The sequence below is a fragment of the Berghia stephanieae genome, chromosome 1 (genome assembly GCF_034508935.2).
Source record: "Berghia stephanieae isolate SIO BIC M18660-M18661 chromosome 1, UCSD_Bste_1.3, whole genome shotgun sequence".
Lineage (NCBI taxonomy): Eukaryota > Metazoa > Mollusca > Gastropoda > Nudibranchia > Aeolidiidae > Berghia > Berghia stephanieae.
In genome coordinates, this window is record NC_088360.1 from 113,208,036 (window position 1) to 113,230,188 (window position 22,153).

Sequence of the window (22,153 nt, forward strand, 5' to 3'; positions counted from 1 at the left end):
GAAATTGTATAATGCATTTTTCATTTTGAAAAACTTAACATAATTTTCCATTGACTTGTGAATTCCAATTAGTCAGCACTCAGCACCATATCCCATTCATTCTAATACATTACTTTGTATTCCCAGAAAGCCATCAGCATGTCCATCAGAGACCATGGTCTCCAACACTGGCCAAATCAAATTGACAAAGTGAAACAACTGTACAACCAAATTATGGTTAGACATGGTGTCATGCTTGTCGGTCCAACTGGAGGAGGGAAGTCAACAGTACGTAATATCCTCCAAAAGGCTCTTATTCTTCTCCCTATGATGCACCCTCAACATGACCATCCACCCAAACAAGAAGTTGGTGGCAAAAGACAAAGTGTTTTCTATGTGAGTATATACAATAATAGCATCCTATTCAAATGTAGCAAGCAATTGCCATTGTCAGTTTCACGGTTTACATACTTACTTACTTACTTAGGCCGTCCCTTGGGGCGCCCAACATGAGCCACAAGTCTTCGCCATTCTGTCCTGTCCTCCATAAGCGTACGCAGCTCCCGGGTGTTGTCCATTCCTGTGTCATCTAGCAGACAGTCAATGTAGGTTTTATTCTGCCTGCCTCTGCTTCTGGTTCGCTCAGGCGGTTCCCATAGAACAAGACTGCTTGCAATCTCTTCCTTGTGTCTCCAGCAGTGCCCCGCAAGTCTCAATCTTCTCTTTTGGATCTTCGAGGTCACTGGGGGGAAGTCATTGTAGAGCTCTTCATTTGTTATGTGCTCTTTCCAACTTACATTGAGGGCCATCCTCAGCATACGGGTGTAGCAGCCGTCCAGTTGCTTCTCCAGGGCTTTTGTAAGAGTCCATGTCGCTGCTCCATATAGAAGCACTGACTCTACTGTTGCCAGGAACAGTCTCTTCTTTATTTCCCTCTGTAGGTTTGAACTCCAGATTTTCCTGAGTTTGTGACAGGCACTCCAAGCCAATGCTTTTCTGACAGAAATATCAGAGGAACTGCTTTGGGTCCAACCTCCTAGGTACTTGAAGTTGTCAACTTCCTTCAACCATTCTCCATTCTTTGCTTGTATGCTAATTGGCATTTCTTGGTTGTAGGTTTGGAATACTGTCTTCTTAGCATTACAGCATAGTCCTACTCGTTCAGCCGCAGTTTCAAGTCTGTTGAGGACTTCTTGTGCCTGGTCCATCTCCTCGTTCAGTAGAGCCAGATCATCTGCGAAATCTAGATCCGTGACAATCATAGCTGGATTGCGCCTACTTCTTTGTCTATGCAGCGTGAAGCCCAGCTCATTCTCCGTGCCAGCGTAGGTCTTTCTCATCACATAGTCCAAGACAATTGCATAGAGATAGGGGGCTAATGTATCACCTTGAATCAAAAGTGAAGTAAGACTGGTCCTCTCTTAAAGATTCAACTATACAGAACGGTTTAGAAACCGTGATAAACTCCTATTCCATGGGCTATTAGCTCTGAAGGACTACTTTTTTTATATCCAATGCTATCTCAAAATATCAATTATTACTCATGGATAGATGAATGACATAATATTTCACAATCACATGGGTTGTTGAAACTTCACCAACGGTGTCATTCCAAAGAATTAACATCAGGACAATATAAACTATGCTTCTTTTTTATTTATTGAATTGAGAAGTGACATTATGTAGCGAGAAGAAAAAATGATGGTTAATGCAGTGCTATAAGAATTGGAGGAAAAATAACAATTAGGGATAAGATTTAATAATTTTGAAAAAATGAATATTAGTTGGTAATCAAGTTAACAATTGTGTTTGTGTATGTATGTATGTATGTATGTATGTATGTATGTATGTATGTATGTATGTATGTATGTATGTATGTATACATGTATGTATGTATGTATGTATGGTATGTATGTATGTATGTATGTATGTATGTATGTATGTTGTATGTATGTATGTATGTATGTATGTATGTATGTATGTATGTATGTTATGTATGTATGTATGTATGTATGTATGTATGTATGTATGTATGTATGTATGTATGTATGTATGTATGTATGATGTATATGTATGTATGTATGTAAGTGTGTGTGTGTGTGTGTGTATGTATGTATGTATGTATGTATGTATGTGTGTGTGTGTCTGTGTGAGGAAGAGAGAGAAGAGAGAAGAGAGAGAGAGAGAGAGAGAGAGAGAGAGAGAGAGAGAGAGAGAGAGAGAGAGAGAGAGAGAGAGAGCATGTGTATAAGTACATATATACGTGTGTATGTGCACTTGAAAAATTGTCAATACATTCTTTTCAGGCAAGCAGAGGGAAGAAAGGACGTGTAGAGTCTTTCACCGTCAACCCTAAATGTGTAAAACTTGGTGAACTCTATGGTGAAACAGATCCAAACACTTTTGAGTGGTCAGATGGACTCATTGCAAATGCTACTCGTAAATTCTCGAAAGAGTTGTCCTCCAATGTGGTACCGACAGTCAGCGCGATGGAAGAACTCAAACCACCAGTGTCCAACAGGCCCACGTCATCCATGACAGACATGTCCACAGCTTCTCACACTACATATGTACGTTTTTCAATGTTAATTATTCATTCTAATTTGAGTATCTGAAATAATAATGTTAAAGTGTATGACTAAATGGTTTCAATGAGTATATTAGAAGTGTGGCATTGGTAGTCAAGTAATCATGTATCACGTCTTGTTACCAAGTCAAGCAATATTGACCATCATTAATGACAGGATAATAGACAACAATTACATAACTCTAGTCCCGGTGTTGTGTCTTTGGGTAAGGCACTTTACATGCACAAATCCAATTGATTTAAGTATGAATGAACACCTGGCAGAAGGTAGTAGCATGTTAAAAAAAGATTTAGGACAAAGAGGAGTCCTAAATAAGATACTTTTACAGCATAGAATTTTAAATTTTTTTCCATATGGCAAACTTGGGGAATAAGTGAATCAATATGAAGCGCATGGTAAAACTGTGAAATATGCTTAATAAATGTGCTTATATTTACTTATGACCATATTATTCTCCAACTGTGGTTTTCATGTATAATTGCTGAACGTTTTATTTAACTGAGTAATGTCTTTCATTTGATAAAATATATTTGTCAGGCATAGTCATCTGTAGCATAATCATTAATTAAAATGACCCTGTTGAATGTGAGCTATGCAAAATACAAAATATCTGATGAATTTCTTTTAACACAACAGGAAACTATAAAGACTGGAACTGCCAGCCAAATGGGAACGGAAATGGACACTGCCACTCCTTCTGTTCAAGACCACCACATGGATACACATCCTACCGATGAGGAAGACAAGGAGAGCAGTAACATAACAGACTGGAGATGGCTTATCCTTGATGGACCTGTTGACACCATGTGGGTGGAGAATCTCAACACTGTCCTAGATGACTCTAAAGTGAGAATACTGTCATTATCTGATTGGGTATTACGTATTTTATCCAACCCCCCCCCCCCCCGGCCAAAAAAAAAAAAAAACAATACCAAAAAAAAAAAAAAAAAATCAAAACCTAACATTTAAATAATTTCGATAAGAATAAATATTAATAATATCATCATCATCATCATCATCATCATCATCATCATCATCATCATCATCATCATCATCATCATCATCATCATCATCATCATCATCGTTATCATCATTAATTTCATCATCATCGTCGTCGTCATCATCATCATTATCATAATCGTCATTTAAATCATATGATAAAAGCCATTTATCGAAGCTCTGAAAGAATAATTGAATTATTATCATATTCATGCTAAGCAAAGATATTGAAAAGAAATAGCAAACAAAAAGAATATCAAACTCATACAAAATCACTTTTCCAACCATAAATGCGATACAAAAAGTTATACAAGGTGATTCAAATGGTAAATCTCCTTGTTAAAGTTTGTACGTTATTGCTGAGTCATTAATAATGGCCTGTTTAAGTGTTTACATTTGCTGATTTATGAGGAGTTAGATGTTACTTTTATTTTTTTTTTCTGGATTTGAATCTTTTGCATTAAATTTTTTCCCCGAATATTTTACAATCCACTGCTACTTTACTAGAGCTTTAAGTTGCAAATCAATGAAAATTAGCTCAAGTATGAAAAACAAATAAAGCACATAGCTTTAGTTAATCGGTCTTCTTAAATTGTGTTGCTATGTTTTAGAGGCTTTTTTTTCTTTCAACACACCTTTTGTTTTTCCAGTCCATCAAAAATATGGTTGGACATTTTACATGGAAACATTTGTATATACAGATCTAAAAAACCTATGTGTTCTCATATCATTCTTTTCTAGGTTCTATGTTTAGCTAGTGGTGAGAGAATCTCTTTGGCTCCAGGAATGAGACTTCTATTTGAAGTAGACAATCTGTCAAAGGCTAGCCCTGCTACAGTCAGTCGGTGTGCCATGGTTTATATGGTAAATTGACTATTTTCCCCCATCAAATATTAATTCTGTGTTATTTGCTTAAAGAATAATTGTACCATTACAACCCAATATATCTTTTTCTTGCCTTTAACGCTTGAAGAAATTTGTAAAATTTTAAAATTGAAGAATTCGGCATTTTTTTTTCCTTTTTAATGACAAGGCATATTTTTTACTGTTACTTATGATGCACTGGGTCATGAATATTTTGAACGATTTTTTCAATTTTCCCTAAATTTGATTTAAAGTAATTTTTATAGTCTAATTTGATTGACAATTTTATTCGATTATTTAATCTGATATGTAATATCAAATATAACTATTCTGCATATTTGATTAAATATAATCCTCACAGGACCCTGTTGATCTCGGATGGAAACCTACTGTAAAAACATGGCTAAATCGTCTGCCCAGAGACATGCCCGAGTCTGGCAAGACCTTCCTCAATGCCATGTTTGAAGCTAGTGTTGACAAGGGTCTGGCTTTTCTGTCAAAGTTCAAAGAACACCAGGCTGTCCAGGCACCTAATCTTAGCATTGTCTCCACTCTTTGTCATATCCTATCTGCTTACATTGACTTCATAGGATCTCACGGAGGATTTGGAGCACCTGGTAGAAATTATTTTTCACAATCGTATTAGCAATATTTTAAAATGAAATTCTTGCACAATTTTTTCATTTAAATCGACAGTGTGTGAAATTTAACAAATTATAATGCAACTGTTTATAGCACTACACTATAAATAAATTAAAATTATATTTGAAATTCTATCTTGTATTTACCTGAACAGTAACTGAAACATAAATAGAGACCATAATGTTTTTTTTTTTAATTGTGTGATACAATTTCTTTTACAAGGTTATAATTTAGTTGAATTAAACAACGCATGTCATAATTCAAGTGTAGCTGACATGCCACAGTTGACTAAGAAGTTATAATGTATTTTTTAAATTTCAGACTATGATGATAAGGAAAAAGATTTGCCTCCGTCAAATATCAAAAATGGAGAGGAGACAAGATCCTCAAGCAGGAGCTCTTCAAGGACAGGAACTGGAAGTAGAGCTTCCAAACTCAAACGCAGACACACCAAACGCATGGTCAAAGTCAAAGAGAAAGATGATGATCTTGGTGATGATTTTATGGGGAAAGGCAAAAGGTAATTTTTATATTGAATTTTCTGCTCAAATTTATCTAATAAAGAAAATAGCTAAAATAATTGTATTTCTCTCAAGTAATCGATATTTCTTAATCACACAATGTCTGTCAGAGAATGGGATCGTTGATTTTTCCCAACAGAGGTCTTTTGTTGTTGAAGAAATATAAATTTTCTAAATTGTAAATCTTGAATTCAACCTTTCGTAAACGAGATTATCACACTGATATATTTATGCAACATTACTTTTTGTCACAGATTGTTTATTTAAATATTTGGAAATCTATTAATAAAATGAAACATTAAATTTATCTCTAGTCGTGGAACACCAGACAAGAAGATGTATTTTCTGGAAAAGTACCCAACACAACTTACCAACCTACTCGGAAAACTATTTGTGTTTGCTTACACATGGAGTATTGGAGGTGTTTTGAAAAGGCGAGAGTTTATGGAAGAAGACGACAGCAGTGTCAAACGTATTGGGGCTGGTGCAGCAGAAAGATTGGATGTCAATAATGAGTTTGACAATTTTGCCAGAGAACTTTTTGATGTTGAACCACCTTTGGGTAAGATATTTATTTCCTTTCCTTTTCCTTTCTGGACATTGAATTTAATACCCAATTCACATCTCAGTATTCTCATAGATATGTATTTTTGAATTAATATTTACTAATGAGGTGGATAGTGGTATAGGCAAATGTCTAAAATAAAACAAACCTTTTGAATCTTTGGTATTAATTTTTAGTTTAAATTTAATTGCTTCATTTCCCTTATCCCCAACTACTAGACAATTTTCATAATCTAATCGTTTCAATATTTTGAAATGCTTAATTGCATAATTAATATAAATAGCTGAATATTAGTTCTTGATTGTGTTTTAACAATGATCGTATGACTATTGTTTACTTCCAGGTGTCCGACTTCCTGCAGGAAACAGAAGCATTTACGGCTATTTTGTGGATATGGAGGGAGGAGGTTTCATACCATGGGATGCTCTCATACCCAGCACTAAGTCTCTGATTGAAAAGGGGGCTGTCATTACCATAGGTGTGTCTCATTAAATTTTTACTTACTTTTAAAACCCGGTCAACAAACTGAAAAGATGTTTATGAAATAGGCCAACCCCCCCCCCCCCCCCCCAAAAAAAAAAAACAACCAACAAAAAAAAAACTCAGAGAAAAATACAACCAAAAACAAAAGATTATTCTCGTATGCTACTCCTTATTGATTTCTATCTATCTGTATTTAAGCGGAAATTTTCTCTCTAATTTTTAATTTGCAAACATGACAAAGTTAAGCTAAGCAGTATATTTTCATCTTCAAAACAACATTATGACATCATTGAATAATACTGCTGTTTTTGAGATGTCACGAATCATACTAGAATGTTGTGTCTAAACAGCAATGGAATTATAAAAATTTGGCATCAAAATTGTAAATCACAAAATCTTAGACATAAAAAGAAGTTTATTTGCTTTTATTTGAGGGGGTGGGGTGGGGGTGTGTTATACCTATAGCTCAAGGAGATAGAGCACTCGCTTCATGCACAAAGGGACTGAGATTAACTCGGTTGAAGTCATGATTTTTTTTTCTGACCCCCTGTCCACCCAGAAGTGATTCAGTCGTTGGGTCTGTTAGATCTGGCATATTGTACTTTGCGATAGACTAGTATCCTATCAAAAGGATAGTAAGCAATTGTAATTGTCTGTTTCATGCTATATAAACCAGAGCAAACTCCAGATCCATGTTAATTTTAACTTAATACATCTTTATCTGAATATCAAAAGTTTTCTGAATTTAATTTACTATTAAAAATTTAACCGCCACTTTAGTATGCTAACCACAATGTTATAAATAATCTCTTTCCTGCATGGAACTAAGAAATGTCTGAAATTGTGGCATGTAATAGATTTGGGATCTACACTATGGTACTAGCCACACAACACATCAATGAAAATGAATGTACTAGTTCATCTTATTTTCGTCTTATAACTCGACATAATAATTATTTTCCAGAATATTTTGGATGCGTTGCCAAGTCAAACTCTTTCTCAATTGTGACGCAAGAAGTTCATTTAGTCAAACAAAATTATTGTTATGTCGTTTTTAATGTCATAATCATTCTTCCTTTAATTCGAAAAAGCTGTATATTTCAATTATAATAATTTTTATACATACAGGTGAATCCTTAGGTGTTTCTTCAGACAAGAAAAGATTAGAGATGAAGGAAGCAGAAATCATTCCTACCGTAGATATTGTTCGATTTTCATTCCTTGCAAGTCTCATGCTGCTCAACAAACACCCAGTACTATTGACAGGTGAAACATCTAATTAATACAAGCAAATCAATGATGTAAAACGATTCATTTTTAAAAAGTTTATTTTGTTTTAGTTTATTTGTGAATGTTGAATTTGATAATTTATGACAATCGACAGTTGATGACATGTTCAACCTTTGTTGTGTTTTGTTGAACGGATAGAGAGAGAGAGAGAGAGAGAGAGAGAGAGAGAGAGAGAGAGAGAGAGAGAGAGAGAGAGAGAGAGAGCGTGTGAGTGTGTGTGTGTTTGTGAGAGTGTAGGAGAGAGACATAGGGAGAAGAGAGAAGAGAGAGAGAGAGAGAGAGAGAGAGAGAGAGAGAGAGAGTTTGTGTGTGAGATAGAGAGAGTAGGAGAGACATGAGGGAGAATGAGAGAGAGAAAGAAAGAAAGAAAGAGAGAGAGAGAGAGAGAGAGAGAGAGAGAGAGAGAGAGAGAGAGAGAGAGAGAGAGAGAGAGAGTTCGTGTGTGAGATAGAGAGAGTAGGAGAGACATGAGGGAGAATGAGAGAGAGAAAGAGAGAGATAGAGAGAGAGAAAGAGAGAGAGAGAGAGAGAGAGAGAGAGAGAGAGAGAGAGAGAGAGAGAGAGAGAGAGTCATTCATGTTTGATTGGAATGGATGAAAAATAAAATCCAATTCTCAAGTAATATGATGATGTTATATGTATCATTAGTGAATTAAAAAGTTTGTATTTATTTGGAGATGACACAAGATTATTTTAATTACTAGTTTTGCTATAGACAGCCATCATCTAATAAATTTAAATCTTATTCAGGTGAATCTGGTGTTGGAAAAACTGCCATCATTAATCACATACTGAGAGAACTTGAGAAAGATGGAGGTACATCGATGGAGAAAACATCAACAGTTCTTGGAGCTGTGTTGCAGTATTCAGAAAAGCAGTCCAGTCTGCTGGAAAACATCAGTTCTCTGACTTCATTCAACCATGATGATGACAACACTTTGGATTTATTGCTCGGTCGTAAGTTTTAAGATCATTATGACCCTTTTCATAGTTTGTCATGCTCAATTATTTTATATGTCAGCAATGTGGCATATTACGACAACGTTATATTCGAAAGAGGGAAAGTCTGTTTTGAGTAGATTGACTCATTTATTCCAGATATGTTGCATGGGTACATTGAATCAGAAATAATTATTTCTTGACAAGTAGAATTGAGGGGTTGATTTAATAAAATTCTCTTCTTCTTCTTCTAGGTTCCATGCCTGGTCCAGGCTTCGGATACTGCATGAATTATCTCTCTCCATTCCTCCCTGTCTCTTGCCTTTTCAAACAGCTCTTGGATTGTTAGGCTGGTGAAGCCCTTCAGTTGGTCTATGAGTGTTTTTCTTTGTCTCCCCCGGGCGCGTTTACCAGGTATTTTTCCACAACTTGCCAGGTATTCATTCTTATCTTTCCTTACTATGTGTCCGAAAAAGGATAGTTGTCGATCCACTATTAAGGGCATTAGTTTCCTTTGTTGGTATGTTTGTTTTAGCACTTCTTCGTTCGTTTTGTGTGCAGTATACGATATTCTCTGCATCCTTCTCAAGCACCACATTTCAAAAGCTTCAATGTTCTTTTGTGTTTCTGCATTTGTAGTCCAGCTTTCGCATCCGTATAACAAGATTGGCCACACGTAGCACTTCAAGACTCGGAATCTAATCCCGAACGACATCTGTTTGTTTTTCAAAATGTTTCCCAGGTCCATGAAGGCCTGTTTGGCTTGAGTTATTCTTGCTCGTATGTCTCGGTTACATCTTCCATCTGTTGTCACTATTGAACCTAGGTATTTAAAACTTTCTACGTTGGTAAGTTGCTCGCCGTGAATCGTTATATTGCAGGTGTTGTTGTTTTCGGGGTTTTTCTGTATTACCATGCATTCCGTTTTGGTGATATTCACTTCCATTCCCTTGGCTTCACTATCTACTACCACTTTGTCAACAATCTTTTGAAGTTGGATTTCTGATGTTGCAATGAGTACCGTATCGTCTGCGTATCTTATATTATTTATGTTGTGACCTCCCACTTTTATTCCCTCCATATTATTTATGCCCCTCATGATTGTTTCTTGGTATAGATTAAACAGATCTGGTGAGGCAACACACCCTTGACGGACTCCTTTCTTAATAGGAATGGAATTTCCTGTAGAGTTTCCGATTTTGATAGATGCCTGCTGGGTGTAGTATAATGTTTGCATGAGTCTGAGGTCTTTCTCATCAGCGCCAATGGAGTGCAGTTGTTTTAGTATTTCTTCGTGGCGTACTCTATCAAAAGCTTTTTTGTAGTCGACAAAACAGAGGTATAGTGGGGTCTGAACCTGTATAGCTCTTTCACTTAAAACACGGAGGAGGTATATTGCGTTCCTTGTCCCTCTGTCAGGTTGGAATCCATATTGTTCTTCTGCGATTTCGGGGTTAATCTTATTCCTTAGCCTGTTGATAATTATACGCAACAGTATTTTGTTGATGTGGCTTATTAAACTTATAGTTCTAAAATTTTCGCATCTGACTGCACCTGCTTTCTTTGGTATTGCTATGAAAATAGAGTTACAGAGATCTTCTGGAATTTTCCCAGTATTGTATATATTGTTGAATAATATGTGAAGTTCATCAATTGCTAGATCTCCTAGGCTTTTTAATACCTCTTCAGATATTTCATCAGGGCCTGTTGCTTTACCATCCCTCATTCGTTCCATGGCATGTTCAATTTCACTTTTGGTGATGTTTGGTCCGCTTAATGGTTCTTTGAATTTCAGTGGTGGTTCATTTCTATTTGGATCATTGTACAGTTCGCCTATGTATTCTACCCATCGGCTTTCTATATGTTGTTCTTCAAATAGCAGTTCCCCTTGTTTGTTTTGGATACAACTTCCTGCTGCTTTTATGTAATAAAATTACATAATAGTAATAGTAATAATAGAAGTAAAATATAAGAGTAAAGCGATAACATATTTTTATGTGTAGATTACCAACTGTTTTTTTCTCTTAAATCTCTACAGCCAAAGGCAAAGCGGCAGGAGTCACTAGTTCCATGATCCAGTGCAGTGCCCAGACTGACTCTAAGAGACTTCAGGCTCAAATCATGCTGAAGCTTATCAAAAAGTCAAGAACATCAATGGGGGCTCCCAAAGGCAGAAGGGTACTTTTCTTCAATTCAACTACTTTTAATGACTAACAAACTACAATACCAAACAAAGTAATGCGTGAGGCAATTTTTTCCCCCGATTATTTGATTACGAATGAAACTGATAAAAATGTATAGCTCAGATTAAAATCGTACAAATAAAATTATGTAAAAGCTCGCTTCATTTAGATTTGCTAAATACCAGACCTAGCTTGTTTTTCAACTTGATTTCTGCTCTTCTGTTTTCAAAAGGTTAAACATAAGGTTTTTTAATGCAGGTCTTGGTGTTTGTCGATGATCTTAACATGCCAGCACCTGACGATTATGGAGCACAACCTCCTCTAGAGTTACTGAGGCAGTTCTTGGAACTGGGTGGATTTTATGACACCAAAAAACTTGTCTGGAAGGTAAGTTACAAAGATGAAAATATAATGTATTTTCAATAATATTATGGGAATGATATATTTTATCTCCTTTACTAAAATTTGTGATCAGGAGAGAATCGTCTAGTTAATAAATCGAGCTAATGCATGATATAAATCAAGTACCATTGAACAATGCAGTCATTTTTGTTGTTTTAATGCATAGCTTGTTTTAATCCTTAGTGGAAGGTCCAGAGTTCAAACCCATGTTTTGTGTTACCCATTTACTTTGTATGTGTAGCACGCACCTTAGAGCACTTTGTGGATTTTGCGTGCTATATAAATTCATTATTCTATATTACATATTGCAATGTTGAGACATCAACAGCAGTAAAGCCTCTAGAATTTTTTCATAAATATTTTTAACCCAAACGTCAGTCTTTGAAAATAAAAATGCTTGTGCCTAAAAAGGTTGCACATATTTACCCATATGTTAAATACATGTTGTCGACCAGCGGAAATAAATATTGTACTACAGCGGTCCCCAATCTTTTTTATTGTGGATCAGTAAACAGTTGATAATTTTACCGCAACTATTGTTATAAAGTGCTAAAGAGATGATGATAACAATAGTGGTTACAATCTATATTTTTGATAACAGTGTTGTCTCTATTGATAAAATATTCTACCAACAGGACATACTTGATGTGACTTTGGTGGCTGGATGTGCTCCTCCTGGAGGTGGCAGGAATGCAACTACTCCACGTCTGCTGAAACATTTCTGGTAATTAAAATTTATCACAATTAATCTCATTTATATAAATGTTGTTTAAATGCATTGACAATATTTATCTCTTGTACATTAGTGTGTTTACAGGTTTCTCCAATCAGCTTACATTTATTGATTATTTGTTGGGGGTTGGTGGGGGGGGGGGGAGTATTAAATGCGCCATTTAAAATAAGAGTAAAGACTTTTTACTTAATTAATAGAGTGTATGATGTCAACTTGGGGAAGGATAAGGTAAACAAAGAGAAGTTGGTTTTAAATTGTTCTGACAATCATATTCCTCATACACATAATGTTTTCTTTTTTATTTCAGTTTATTTACTATACCACAACCGTCAACCAAGTCACTACAACACATTTATCAAGTACAGCTTGGACGATTTTTACAAGATGGAGAGTTCATGCCAGAAGTTGCCGATTGCCTTTTCCCCTTGGTGTCTGCCAGCATTGCTGTCTACTATTCAATGTGTTTGGTCATGCTTCCTACACCTGCGAAATCACATTACACTTTTAACATCAGAGATTTATCTAAGGTAATATCTCGAAATATTTTTGTATATATTAATTTCCTCTATTACCAGACCCTTATATGATATATTCAATGAACATTGAAACACAAGACTTTGTTTACAAAAGATAACTTATTTATACAATATATTATCAACAATAGTTTTGCTGTCGTTTAGAAAAAATCAGTGTTCTGACTTTTGAAGTTTTGTCTATCAAGATACAGTCAACTCTGCCTAATCACACACCCCGGGAAATTCGGGTTAGTGTGTTGATTAAGTGGAGAAGCTAAAAATAGCATCTAAGCACCAGCTGTCATGTGTCATTCAAGTAGGACCTTCCCTTCTGAGTTTTCTATGTTAAAGACATGACCTTGGAAGGTTTTGTTCCAATTTTTTTTTCTTTATTTTTTTTTTTGTTTTGTTTTGTTTTGTTTTTTGTTGTTGTTTTTTTTTCTATATTTCTTCTTTTTTTGGGGGGTGGGGGTTAGGGGATGGTGGTGTGGATTCTTTTTCATGTTTTATCGACAACAAACCATGACATTATTGTTTGTAAGAATAGTAATCGTGAAGTGTTGATTGCTATCTATTCATCTATTCTGTATAAGCTGTTTATAAACCCTTGTCTCCAATTTTGCCAATGTTGGTAGATATCTGTCAAGTATTCTTTTTGGATGAAGCAGTTCAGATTGTCCACCATATCAAGTGTTGTCAGGGGTGGTGTTTTCCAATCCGATGATTCATCCTCAGCTTCATTATCTAGGCGTTGTCTTTTGTGTTACTGAATGGAGTCCAGTAGCTCCTGAGATGTCAGCTCACCGCTGATGGGTACATTGTTGTCCATTGTAACATAACAAATCGATTGAATGCTTCTGCTGAAAAGTTGTGTGGAATGGGAATAACATCGTTGATTTCACATGGCTGTTGGTTGTCACTGTATTTGAACACTGCTTTGATAAAGCACTCACTTAACAATAGTCTCTGTCTTTACCTGCTCCCATGCGGCTTTGACAAAGTAGATTGCATCCAGAATTATACATTTTCTGGCAATTGTTATGGCGTTGGTGGATTTGTCTACATCAAGAGCTGCAAGAATTCTTGAATTCAACAAAGACCGAAAATGCCCTTCCCAGTTCTTTATTATTCCTTGGTCCATGGGTTGGATCAGAAAGGTAGGGTTGGATGGAAGGAAAACAATTTTTATGTTCTTCAATTCCAAGTTTTTCGGATGGGCAGTGCAGTTGTTGAGGAAAAGCAACATTTTTCTCACCAAGCTGTTGGTCCAACTGTTCAATACATATTGGTAAACAATTCAAAAGACTCACATTTAAGTTCATCAATGTGGACAGGGACCATATGGATCAATCAAAAGATGAATGCAAGTCCTCTCTGTAATCCTTTCTTATTGTTCATGGTCCAGTAGAGGAAAACAATGTACACATAGAGAATTGCAATTGAGTGGTCAGAGAATTTAAACAAACAGCCGGCTTTGAGTGGACTACAATCACTCACATTTCACACCTTGTGATGCAGACAACGAGTGTTGAGTCAATTAGCCCGTCATTTCATGTAATTAATTGTTGTCAAACAACAAGCATTGTGCGTCTGACCTAGTCGGGGTCGGGGGGGGGGGGGGGGGGGGTGGGGGGACTGTGGAATTGTACTGATGAAAAGCTTTTCATGCGTGATACGACATTATCATGCAAAAATGGTTCAATGAGAAACACATTTTCATAAATTTTTTGGGGGGTGTATTTTTTAGATATTTTTCTCCAATCAAGATAGGATCAAAGTGTAGCAATTAAGCAGAAAAGGTGTGCGATTAAGCGGAACAATTACATAGAAAAAATTCCATTTTCGGGGATGTGTAGCGTATAAACGGAATGTGCGATTAACTAATGTGCAATTAAGTGGAGTGAACTGTATTAAGATGATAAATTTTAAAATTGTAAATCTTTTACCATTTTAGTTTATCTAACAAGATTTTTTACGATTATATGTTGAGATTTGTTCATTATTTTTTTTTACTTCAAAACTGAAAGTCAATAAAATTGAGTATTATTGATCGGCACCATGTAAAATATACAGTCATTAACTGTTTCAGAATGTAATGAAATATGGTAAGGACGGATTATCGTCATTTATGTTCTTGTATTTTGTCACTTTGAAATTGTTGATTCCAGCACATGTAATGTTTTTTTTATACATGAATAAGTCTTTTTAATGCATGATTAAAAACGTTTAAATGGCTTTTGAAGCAAAGGTGAAAAGTTTCAATTTTTAAAATCTTAAAATGGAATGACAGTTTATGCAACTATTTTATTTCTATTTATTTTTAATATTTATTATTTTCTTTTTGCTGTTTTTTTTCTTTTGCATGATTTGATTATTTAATCAACTCCCCTTCAGTTTTACAGATTTGTACGTTTGAAATTTGTGCATTTTGTTGTTTTGTCTTTTTTTTGATTTGGCCAAAGAAAGATTGCTAAAATGCCTAATTCACAGACTTGGAAATAATACAAAATCAAACAACGAACCTCAAAGTGTTTTTTTTTCAATTTCTTTAAATCTTAATTCTAAAATCAAAACTTTTTTCGTTATGCTTTACATAAGGGGAAGTTATATATTTTAAACATATTATTGTGTACGTTTTCAAAATGGAGAGTTTAAAAAAAAACATTTTCCTCTCCAGCTTTGATTTTTTAATAGATTAAAACAAGATATCAATTTGCATTTTTTCTATCACATAAATCCCAGTAACTTTGTCAAAAAAAACAATCCAAGTATAACATGTTTTGCTTTACAGGAGATAAACTAAAAAATTTTTAACAAATTTATACAAATTTTCTCTTTGCACGAATCAAATTCCATTCATTCAAATTGTCATCTCTGTGTCTTTCCTCACTTGTGAAGTTTTCTTGTCGGTTTAAATTCCCAATTTTACTTTTACATTTGCTTTTCAATGCATTTCTGAGAATTGAGAAGAAATTATTGGCAATTACAGCAAATATGTCGCCAAACCAATAGAGGACTTTTTTTTTTTTGGGTTATTTTTCAAAGAAACGATATTGTGACGCTGCCAATAGTTTCTTGTCGATCAATGGGTCATCAGCTTGCGTTGCGACTACCACCAGCATGATTATAATGATATGTGACAACTCAATAGTTTTACCAATGTGAAATTTGATACAACGAAAGAGTCATATGATAAACACATCAAAAGATATTTGACAAATGTTCTGTTTATTGTTATCAACAATTTTTACTGATGGTGAGAATTATAAAATGTTAAGGTTTTAATAAATCTGTAAAGGACCTTAATTCATGTCTTGTGTCTGAATTTGAAATATATAAAGGTAAAAAAAAATAATTTTTTTAAAAACCAGACTGTACCAAACTTAAACATAGTTCATTGCATTGGTATAGTTTATGCAGTCTATTAATGCCATCTGACTAATATTGCCATATCCGGAATAAAGGTGTGGGATAATCATAAACATTAATGAATTTATATTTTTTTAAACATTCTCATTTTGTATTGCTTAAAAGCTGGGTTATTTTTTCTAATTTTTGGTATTCCATTTTTATATTGAAATATTTTTAAAAAATCATGTGGGATATAAAACATTATCAGTTTGTTTATTTTCAAAAACTTTGAATGGCAATGATGTATCAGAAAAGGTTTCATTCTCGTCATTGCAGGGTATGACAGAATTGGAATTTAAAACAAAGCTTACATCTTGTCAACTACAAAGTGATATCAATGATCTGTTTACAAAGCAATTATGTATCAGATATTTTGGGTAAAAAGGTGGTCAAATTTCTATAAATGTGAATTGCTTACAAAGAAATACAAGATATTTCTTTGCGGCATTCCATGAGGTTCAATTTTGGGTCTTGCAATTTTCAATCTGTACACATTGCTTCTTTGCATTTATCGAAAGGAATATCATAAGAAATTTTACTCAGATCATTTCAGGACAAAACAGTCATTTTAAAACTGAAATGTAAAGCAAGTTTACTGGATTCGGGTTTTATTTTTAAAAATTTTTAATTAGCCCTTCATATGAAACTGATTTCCACCCGGGAATAGAGAGGCTCCCTGCTTAAAACTTTAAAAAATAATTAGAAGTATATTTTTTTTAATGGTTTCCTGTAATAATTAATATTTTATTGTTTAATATCCTTATCATGTACAATTAAAAAAGATACTATGAGAGGAGAAAGGGGAAAGAGTGAGAGAATAAGAGAGAGAAAATGAGAAGTGAGTTCATAGAATGAGAAGAATGAATGAAAGGAGAGAGAGAGAGAAGAGGAGAGAGAGAGGAGAAGAGAGAGAAGAGAGAGAGAGAGACGAGAAAGAGAGAGAGAAAAAAAAAGAGAGAGAGAGAGAGAGAGAGAGAGAGAGAGAGAGAGAGAGAGAGAGAGAGAGCGAGAGAGAGAGAAAGAGAGAGACACTCATTATAATTCTTCTTGATATTAAAGTCAGGCACAGTTCAATGTTTATCTCTCAGCCGAAAGTGTAAAAGATTAAATATAGGAGAAAATATATATCTCTATTGGTTTAAATTATCTTTCAATGGTGAAAAAACGATGTTCAGTTTTCAATCGCCAAAACATGCATAGTGAATATATATTATATTGAGTGAGATAGCCTCGAGTCATGGGCATCACTTTATTTATTTGTAAATCTACAGGTAATTCAAGGCCTCCTTCAGGCTCACGATTCTGTCATCGTCAGCAAAGATAACTTTGCACAACTATTTGCACATGAGGCTACCAGAGTCTTCCATGACCGACTCATCAACCAGACGGATAGGGAAACATTCTATCAGATACTTTCTGATAATTTGCATGACTACTTCAAGGTAGGCTTTTGAGATCGTTAAAGATGCACGAGAGATTATCAGGAAAGTAATATGAATTTTTTAATAACAAAAAAAAAATGCAATATAAACAGTAAGAGTCAGTCTGACTGAGTCAGTCAGTTTATACGAAGAAGGAAAAGAGGATTATTTTACTCTTGGACCATGTTTATGTTTCAGGGCATTGTACTACCGTACATGCATCTTTGAGAATTAGGCTTTTCTTATTTATGCGCAAGACTATTAGTTACTTAATACTCTGTGGTATTTCATCAAAGCATAAGGTCGACAGTAGGGAGTGCCAGTGACTTCTGTCCTCCGTCAGGTTTCAAATTTTCCCCCCCAGCCCAAACAAAGGATGTCATCTTTCTTTCTATTGATCTTCTCCATGTTCCCAGAAGCCTATTGCAATTTCCCTGCCGTGTCCATTTAAGTGCTGTTTTCAGGATTGCTCCCTCCTTCATCCGGCAGACATTGCCAATCCATCTTCATCTTCTTCATTTGACTGTATTAGAAATGGGATTCATTTCAGTTTTTTGTTGGAGATCCTAAGTTGTTATTTTGTTTGGCCAGCTCAAACGTTTTCTAGATTTTGTCAATGAAAATATATGTCGCCATTAAAATGCCTCCACATGGAGATGGGTTATTTCTTTAAAGAACAAATCTATTTTACAAGGTTGATAAATTGACAATGCCACTCCTTAATTCATTTTTGAAAATCTTTTCAAATGTTAAAAAAACAAACTAAAATAAATAGAGGCTAATCTCCTTTGATCAATACATAAGAATTTTCTAAATGTCTCTCTGTTCTTGCATCAGTAATCTGCAAGAATTTGTTTCCCGTTTTTGACCTATTTGTTATTCACGGTAATTATTATCCAATAAGTAATCCCCATTCTAAATATCTGTGGGTTTTTTTCAGGTGAGATGGTCAACTGAGAAATTGATGAGTGAAGGGGTACTTTTTGGAGATTTCTTTGACATGAATGAGCATGGATCGCAACACAGGATTTACCGTCCCATTTCAGACAGGGGACGGATGGTGCAAGTCTTGGAAGAATACAACATGAGGCTCAATCTTGGTGAAATTGTAAGACAATTGTTTCTGTTTAATTTAACCATTATATTATTTGAATGAATATACATTTGTTATGCTAATTATCCATCAATATGCTGATCATTTATAAAAGTGTGTTTAAAAAATAATAAGGAGTATACGTTTCGCATTGGAGTTTCGCAATATAATCTGAGACGTCTTCAAATTATCCAGAACTGCGCTGCCTGACTAGTATTCATAAATCGTATGTGCGATTCTGCCAGATCTCTGCTTCATGACCTGCATTGGCTGCCTGTTGAAAAAAGGATTAAATTCAAAGTGTGTGTTTTGATGTATTGTTGTCTTGAAAGTACTGCTCCTTGCTACCTTTCAGAACTATTTGAAAGATATTCAAAACCCTACCTCTTGCATTTGGCTCTCATTTCAGACCCTCTGTTTGGAAAGCTTTACCACAGAGCATTAGTGAAAAAGAATCTTTGTCTATTTATAAACGTTCGCTTAAAACATATCTGTTTCGATTTTAGCAGATAATATGAGAAGCAAGATAGGCATCTGGTTTGTATGTTTCAGCCAAAGTAATTTGTAATTTAAGTGCTTAGAGTCTGGTGTCTCGGAGTTAAAGCGCTATATACGTTTTCGTTATTATTATTATTATTATATTATTTATTATTTATTATTATTATTATTATTTATTATTATTATTATTATTATTATTATTATTATTATTATTATTATTATATTATTATTATTAATTATTATTATTATATTATTATTATTATTATTATTATTATTATTATTATTATTATTATTATTATTATTATTTATTATTATTATTATATTATTATTATTATTATTATTATTATTATTATTATTATTTTATATTATTATTATTATTATTATTATATTATTATTTTATTTATTATTATTATTATTATTATTATTATATTATTATTATTATTATATTATTATATTATTATTATTATTATTATTATTATTATTATATTATATTAATATTATTATTATAATGTTATATTATAATAATATAATAAAATAGATCTTATTGTATAAAAGGCAATTTGTCATTTAGTTACACTTGTTATAACGTTAAACGATAACTGTAACATTGAACAGATATTTCACTCCTACTTATTTTCTCTCTCTCTCTCTCTGTCTCTCTCTCTCTCTCTCTCTCTCTCTCTCTCTCTCTCTCTCTCTCTCTCTCTCTTCTCTCTCTTCCTCTCTTTCTTTCACACGTGCGATATACACAACATAAACATATTCATTTCGTTTTCAATTTGTTACGATCGTGGCAATTCGACACCAAAAATTATCATCATTATCAATTGGTCAGTTAATCTTACATTAAATAAATTAATCAGTTAATCAGTCAACGAATCAATCCTTGGTTTTTCTGTACCATATGAAATATTCAAAATTTTTATTGCTGATGGAACGAACGTTGATTTATACTTGTTAGTTCTACATTTAATCAGACAAAACCTTCTCCCAGATGGTAAAAGACTAAATTCATGGTATAAAATATGTTTTTTATTGTTGGTAATTGAGAATGCTTTCTTTTCTATTGCTTTTCCATGAATTCTTTTTACTCCATCAAGAGGATGGTTTATTATTTTTGATACCTCTTTGATAGATTTTGAAATTTTTGATTTATCTTTAAGTCGGCATCCTCCAAACCATATGGTGCAGCCAAACGCAATTACACTTTTAATCAATGAGTCATAAACTCTTAACATAGTTTTCTTCCTTACTTGAAATGTTCTCAATTTCCTTAGGATGTATAATCTTTGGGTAACTTTCTTAGATATTATATTAATATGTTGAGAGAAATTGAGGGAACTATCAATGGTTATTCCTAAATATTTAAAATAGTCAACTATCTCAACATCATCTTCACCGATCGCCACACACTTTAAGTCTCTATACTCTATACTCACATTATACTCTATTGTCATTGCCCTTTGTGTTCAATGTTTGTTTATTATAAGGCAGGCGAGGGTTCATAAGCGAAATGAGCACCCTTGTGAAGAACACAAGCATTAGATCGTCACAATTATCGGGCAACCTCTGTGGTGTAATGGTAGCGTGTCTGAACAATCAAAAGGTGGTGGTCTGAGGTTCAATCCCCAGTCGAGGCAGACTGATTTTTTGGGGATGATTGTTTTTTTTTTTGGTGATTATCTTTCTGCTTTGTCTGACACTATTTCATGCTTACTTTTTCAGATTTCTATAATTTTGTTTAAAAATGTCACCAATTTTTTTTCCATACAAGAATGTGGTCAACTTGAGAATAAAATTTTCATAATTTCAACTATGCGGAGAATGATCCCTTATAAACATATAAAGTTTAACATGAACAAAATATGCTCATAAAATCCAGACCAAGATTTATTTTTACATTCATTCAAAATAATTGAAACTTAATTTCTTATTCAACTGATGGAACGATGGAAAAGCTAATGCCAATAACTAACTGTTATTGATTTATCTTTACAGCCAGATCAGATAGTTTTCTTCAGAGATGCTGTTGAGCACGTGATACGAGCAGCTAGAGTGTTTAGACAGCCAGGTGGTCATCTACTTTTGGTAAGCTTGTCTGTAACAAATTATTAAACAATTGATGTGTATCTCCATGGAGCTTTTGTTCTGACTTTAATTTTCTATCTGCCTTTGAAGACACATTTCCTTTTTGGGTGAATAAAATGTTATTATTATTATTATTATTATTATTATTATTATTATTATTATTATTATTATTATTATTATTATTATTATTATTATCATTATTGATTAACGTAAGACCTTTAAATTGTTTGTTTAAATATTTTGCATACTTTTCGAATTTGTATTACAAAATTTAAAATGATGTTTAGAATGGAAAATGTGTTTGAATTTTTTCTTCCTTTCTGACCTTCCAACTTAACCTTTTTAAATAAAGTAACAATAATACTTAAGTTTTTTTGTTTACTATTTTGAGTAATAAGTGAAGAATAGAAACATAAACAAAATCTTCAAAGACAAATCTTACATTTTAGTTCATTTAAAAACTATCAGCTCTTACACAACTATGTTCTAAGGTCTCGGATAACGTGGAAATAAAATTTGATATATTTGTTTGTGTGGATTTAATTGTGTCACAAGATTTCTAAATTTCTAATTAATTTTTCTGAAAATCACAGGTTGGGCTCGATGGCACTGGAAAGGCCACCATTGTCAATCTGGCTAGCTACATTGCCAACTGTGAACTATTCCGTCTGAAGCTACACAATCAATATAACATGATAGAGTTCAGAGATGACCTCAAGTCACTCTTCAGGAGGGCTGGTGTCAAAGGTGTTCCAACTGTATTCCTACTCGCTGATTCAGATATTGTTAAGGTAAATTAAATGATTTGTTAAAATCAGGATTTAAAGTTTAAAAAAAAATACTACTTCTACCCCCCCCCCCCCACCACCACCACACCACCACCACCTCCACCACTACTTATACTACTACCACTACAATTACCATTATTACCACTATTTT

General features: G+C 33.9%; 1 protein-coding gene across 3 annotated transcripts in view; it reads left to right on the forward strand.

Moving 5' to 3' along the window:
• LOC144962766 (dynein axonemal heavy chain 6-like) overlaps nucleotides 1-22,153 on the forward strand; it is an 88,063-nt gene that overhangs the window by 34,992 nt on the left and 30,918 nt on the right. For all 3 annotated transcript variants that reach the window (XM_078896004.1, XM_078896006.1, XM_078896005.1), the window contains 18 exons: nucleotides 127-375; nucleotides 2,286-2,549; nucleotides 3,204-3,413; nucleotides 4,308-4,430; nucleotides 4,792-5,047; nucleotides 5,394-5,592; nucleotides 5,908-6,155; nucleotides 6,502-6,636; nucleotides 7,770-7,907; nucleotides 8,682-8,888; nucleotides 10,909-11,048; nucleotides 11,312-11,440; nucleotides 12,091-12,179; nucleotides 12,496-12,715; nucleotides 17,386-17,556; nucleotides 18,476-18,643; nucleotides 21,125-21,214; nucleotides 21,808-22,005. In XM_078896004.1, coding sequence (XP_078752130.1) covers nucleotides 127-375; nucleotides 2,286-2,549; nucleotides 3,204-3,413; nucleotides 4,308-4,430; nucleotides 4,792-5,047; nucleotides 5,394-5,592; nucleotides 5,908-6,155; nucleotides 6,502-6,636; nucleotides 7,770-7,907; nucleotides 8,682-8,888; nucleotides 10,909-11,048; nucleotides 11,312-11,440; nucleotides 12,091-12,179; nucleotides 12,496-12,715; nucleotides 17,386-17,556; nucleotides 18,476-18,643; nucleotides 21,125-21,214; nucleotides 21,808-22,005 — 3,234 coding nt within the window. The remainder of the gene's footprint in view (nucleotides 1-126; nucleotides 376-2,285; nucleotides 2,550-3,203; nucleotides 3,414-4,307; nucleotides 4,431-4,791; nucleotides 5,048-5,393; nucleotides 5,593-5,907; nucleotides 6,156-6,501; nucleotides 6,637-7,769; nucleotides 7,908-8,681; nucleotides 8,889-10,908; nucleotides 11,049-11,311; nucleotides 11,441-12,090; nucleotides 12,180-12,495; nucleotides 12,716-17,385; nucleotides 17,557-18,475; nucleotides 18,644-21,124; nucleotides 21,215-21,807; nucleotides 22,006-22,153) is intronic.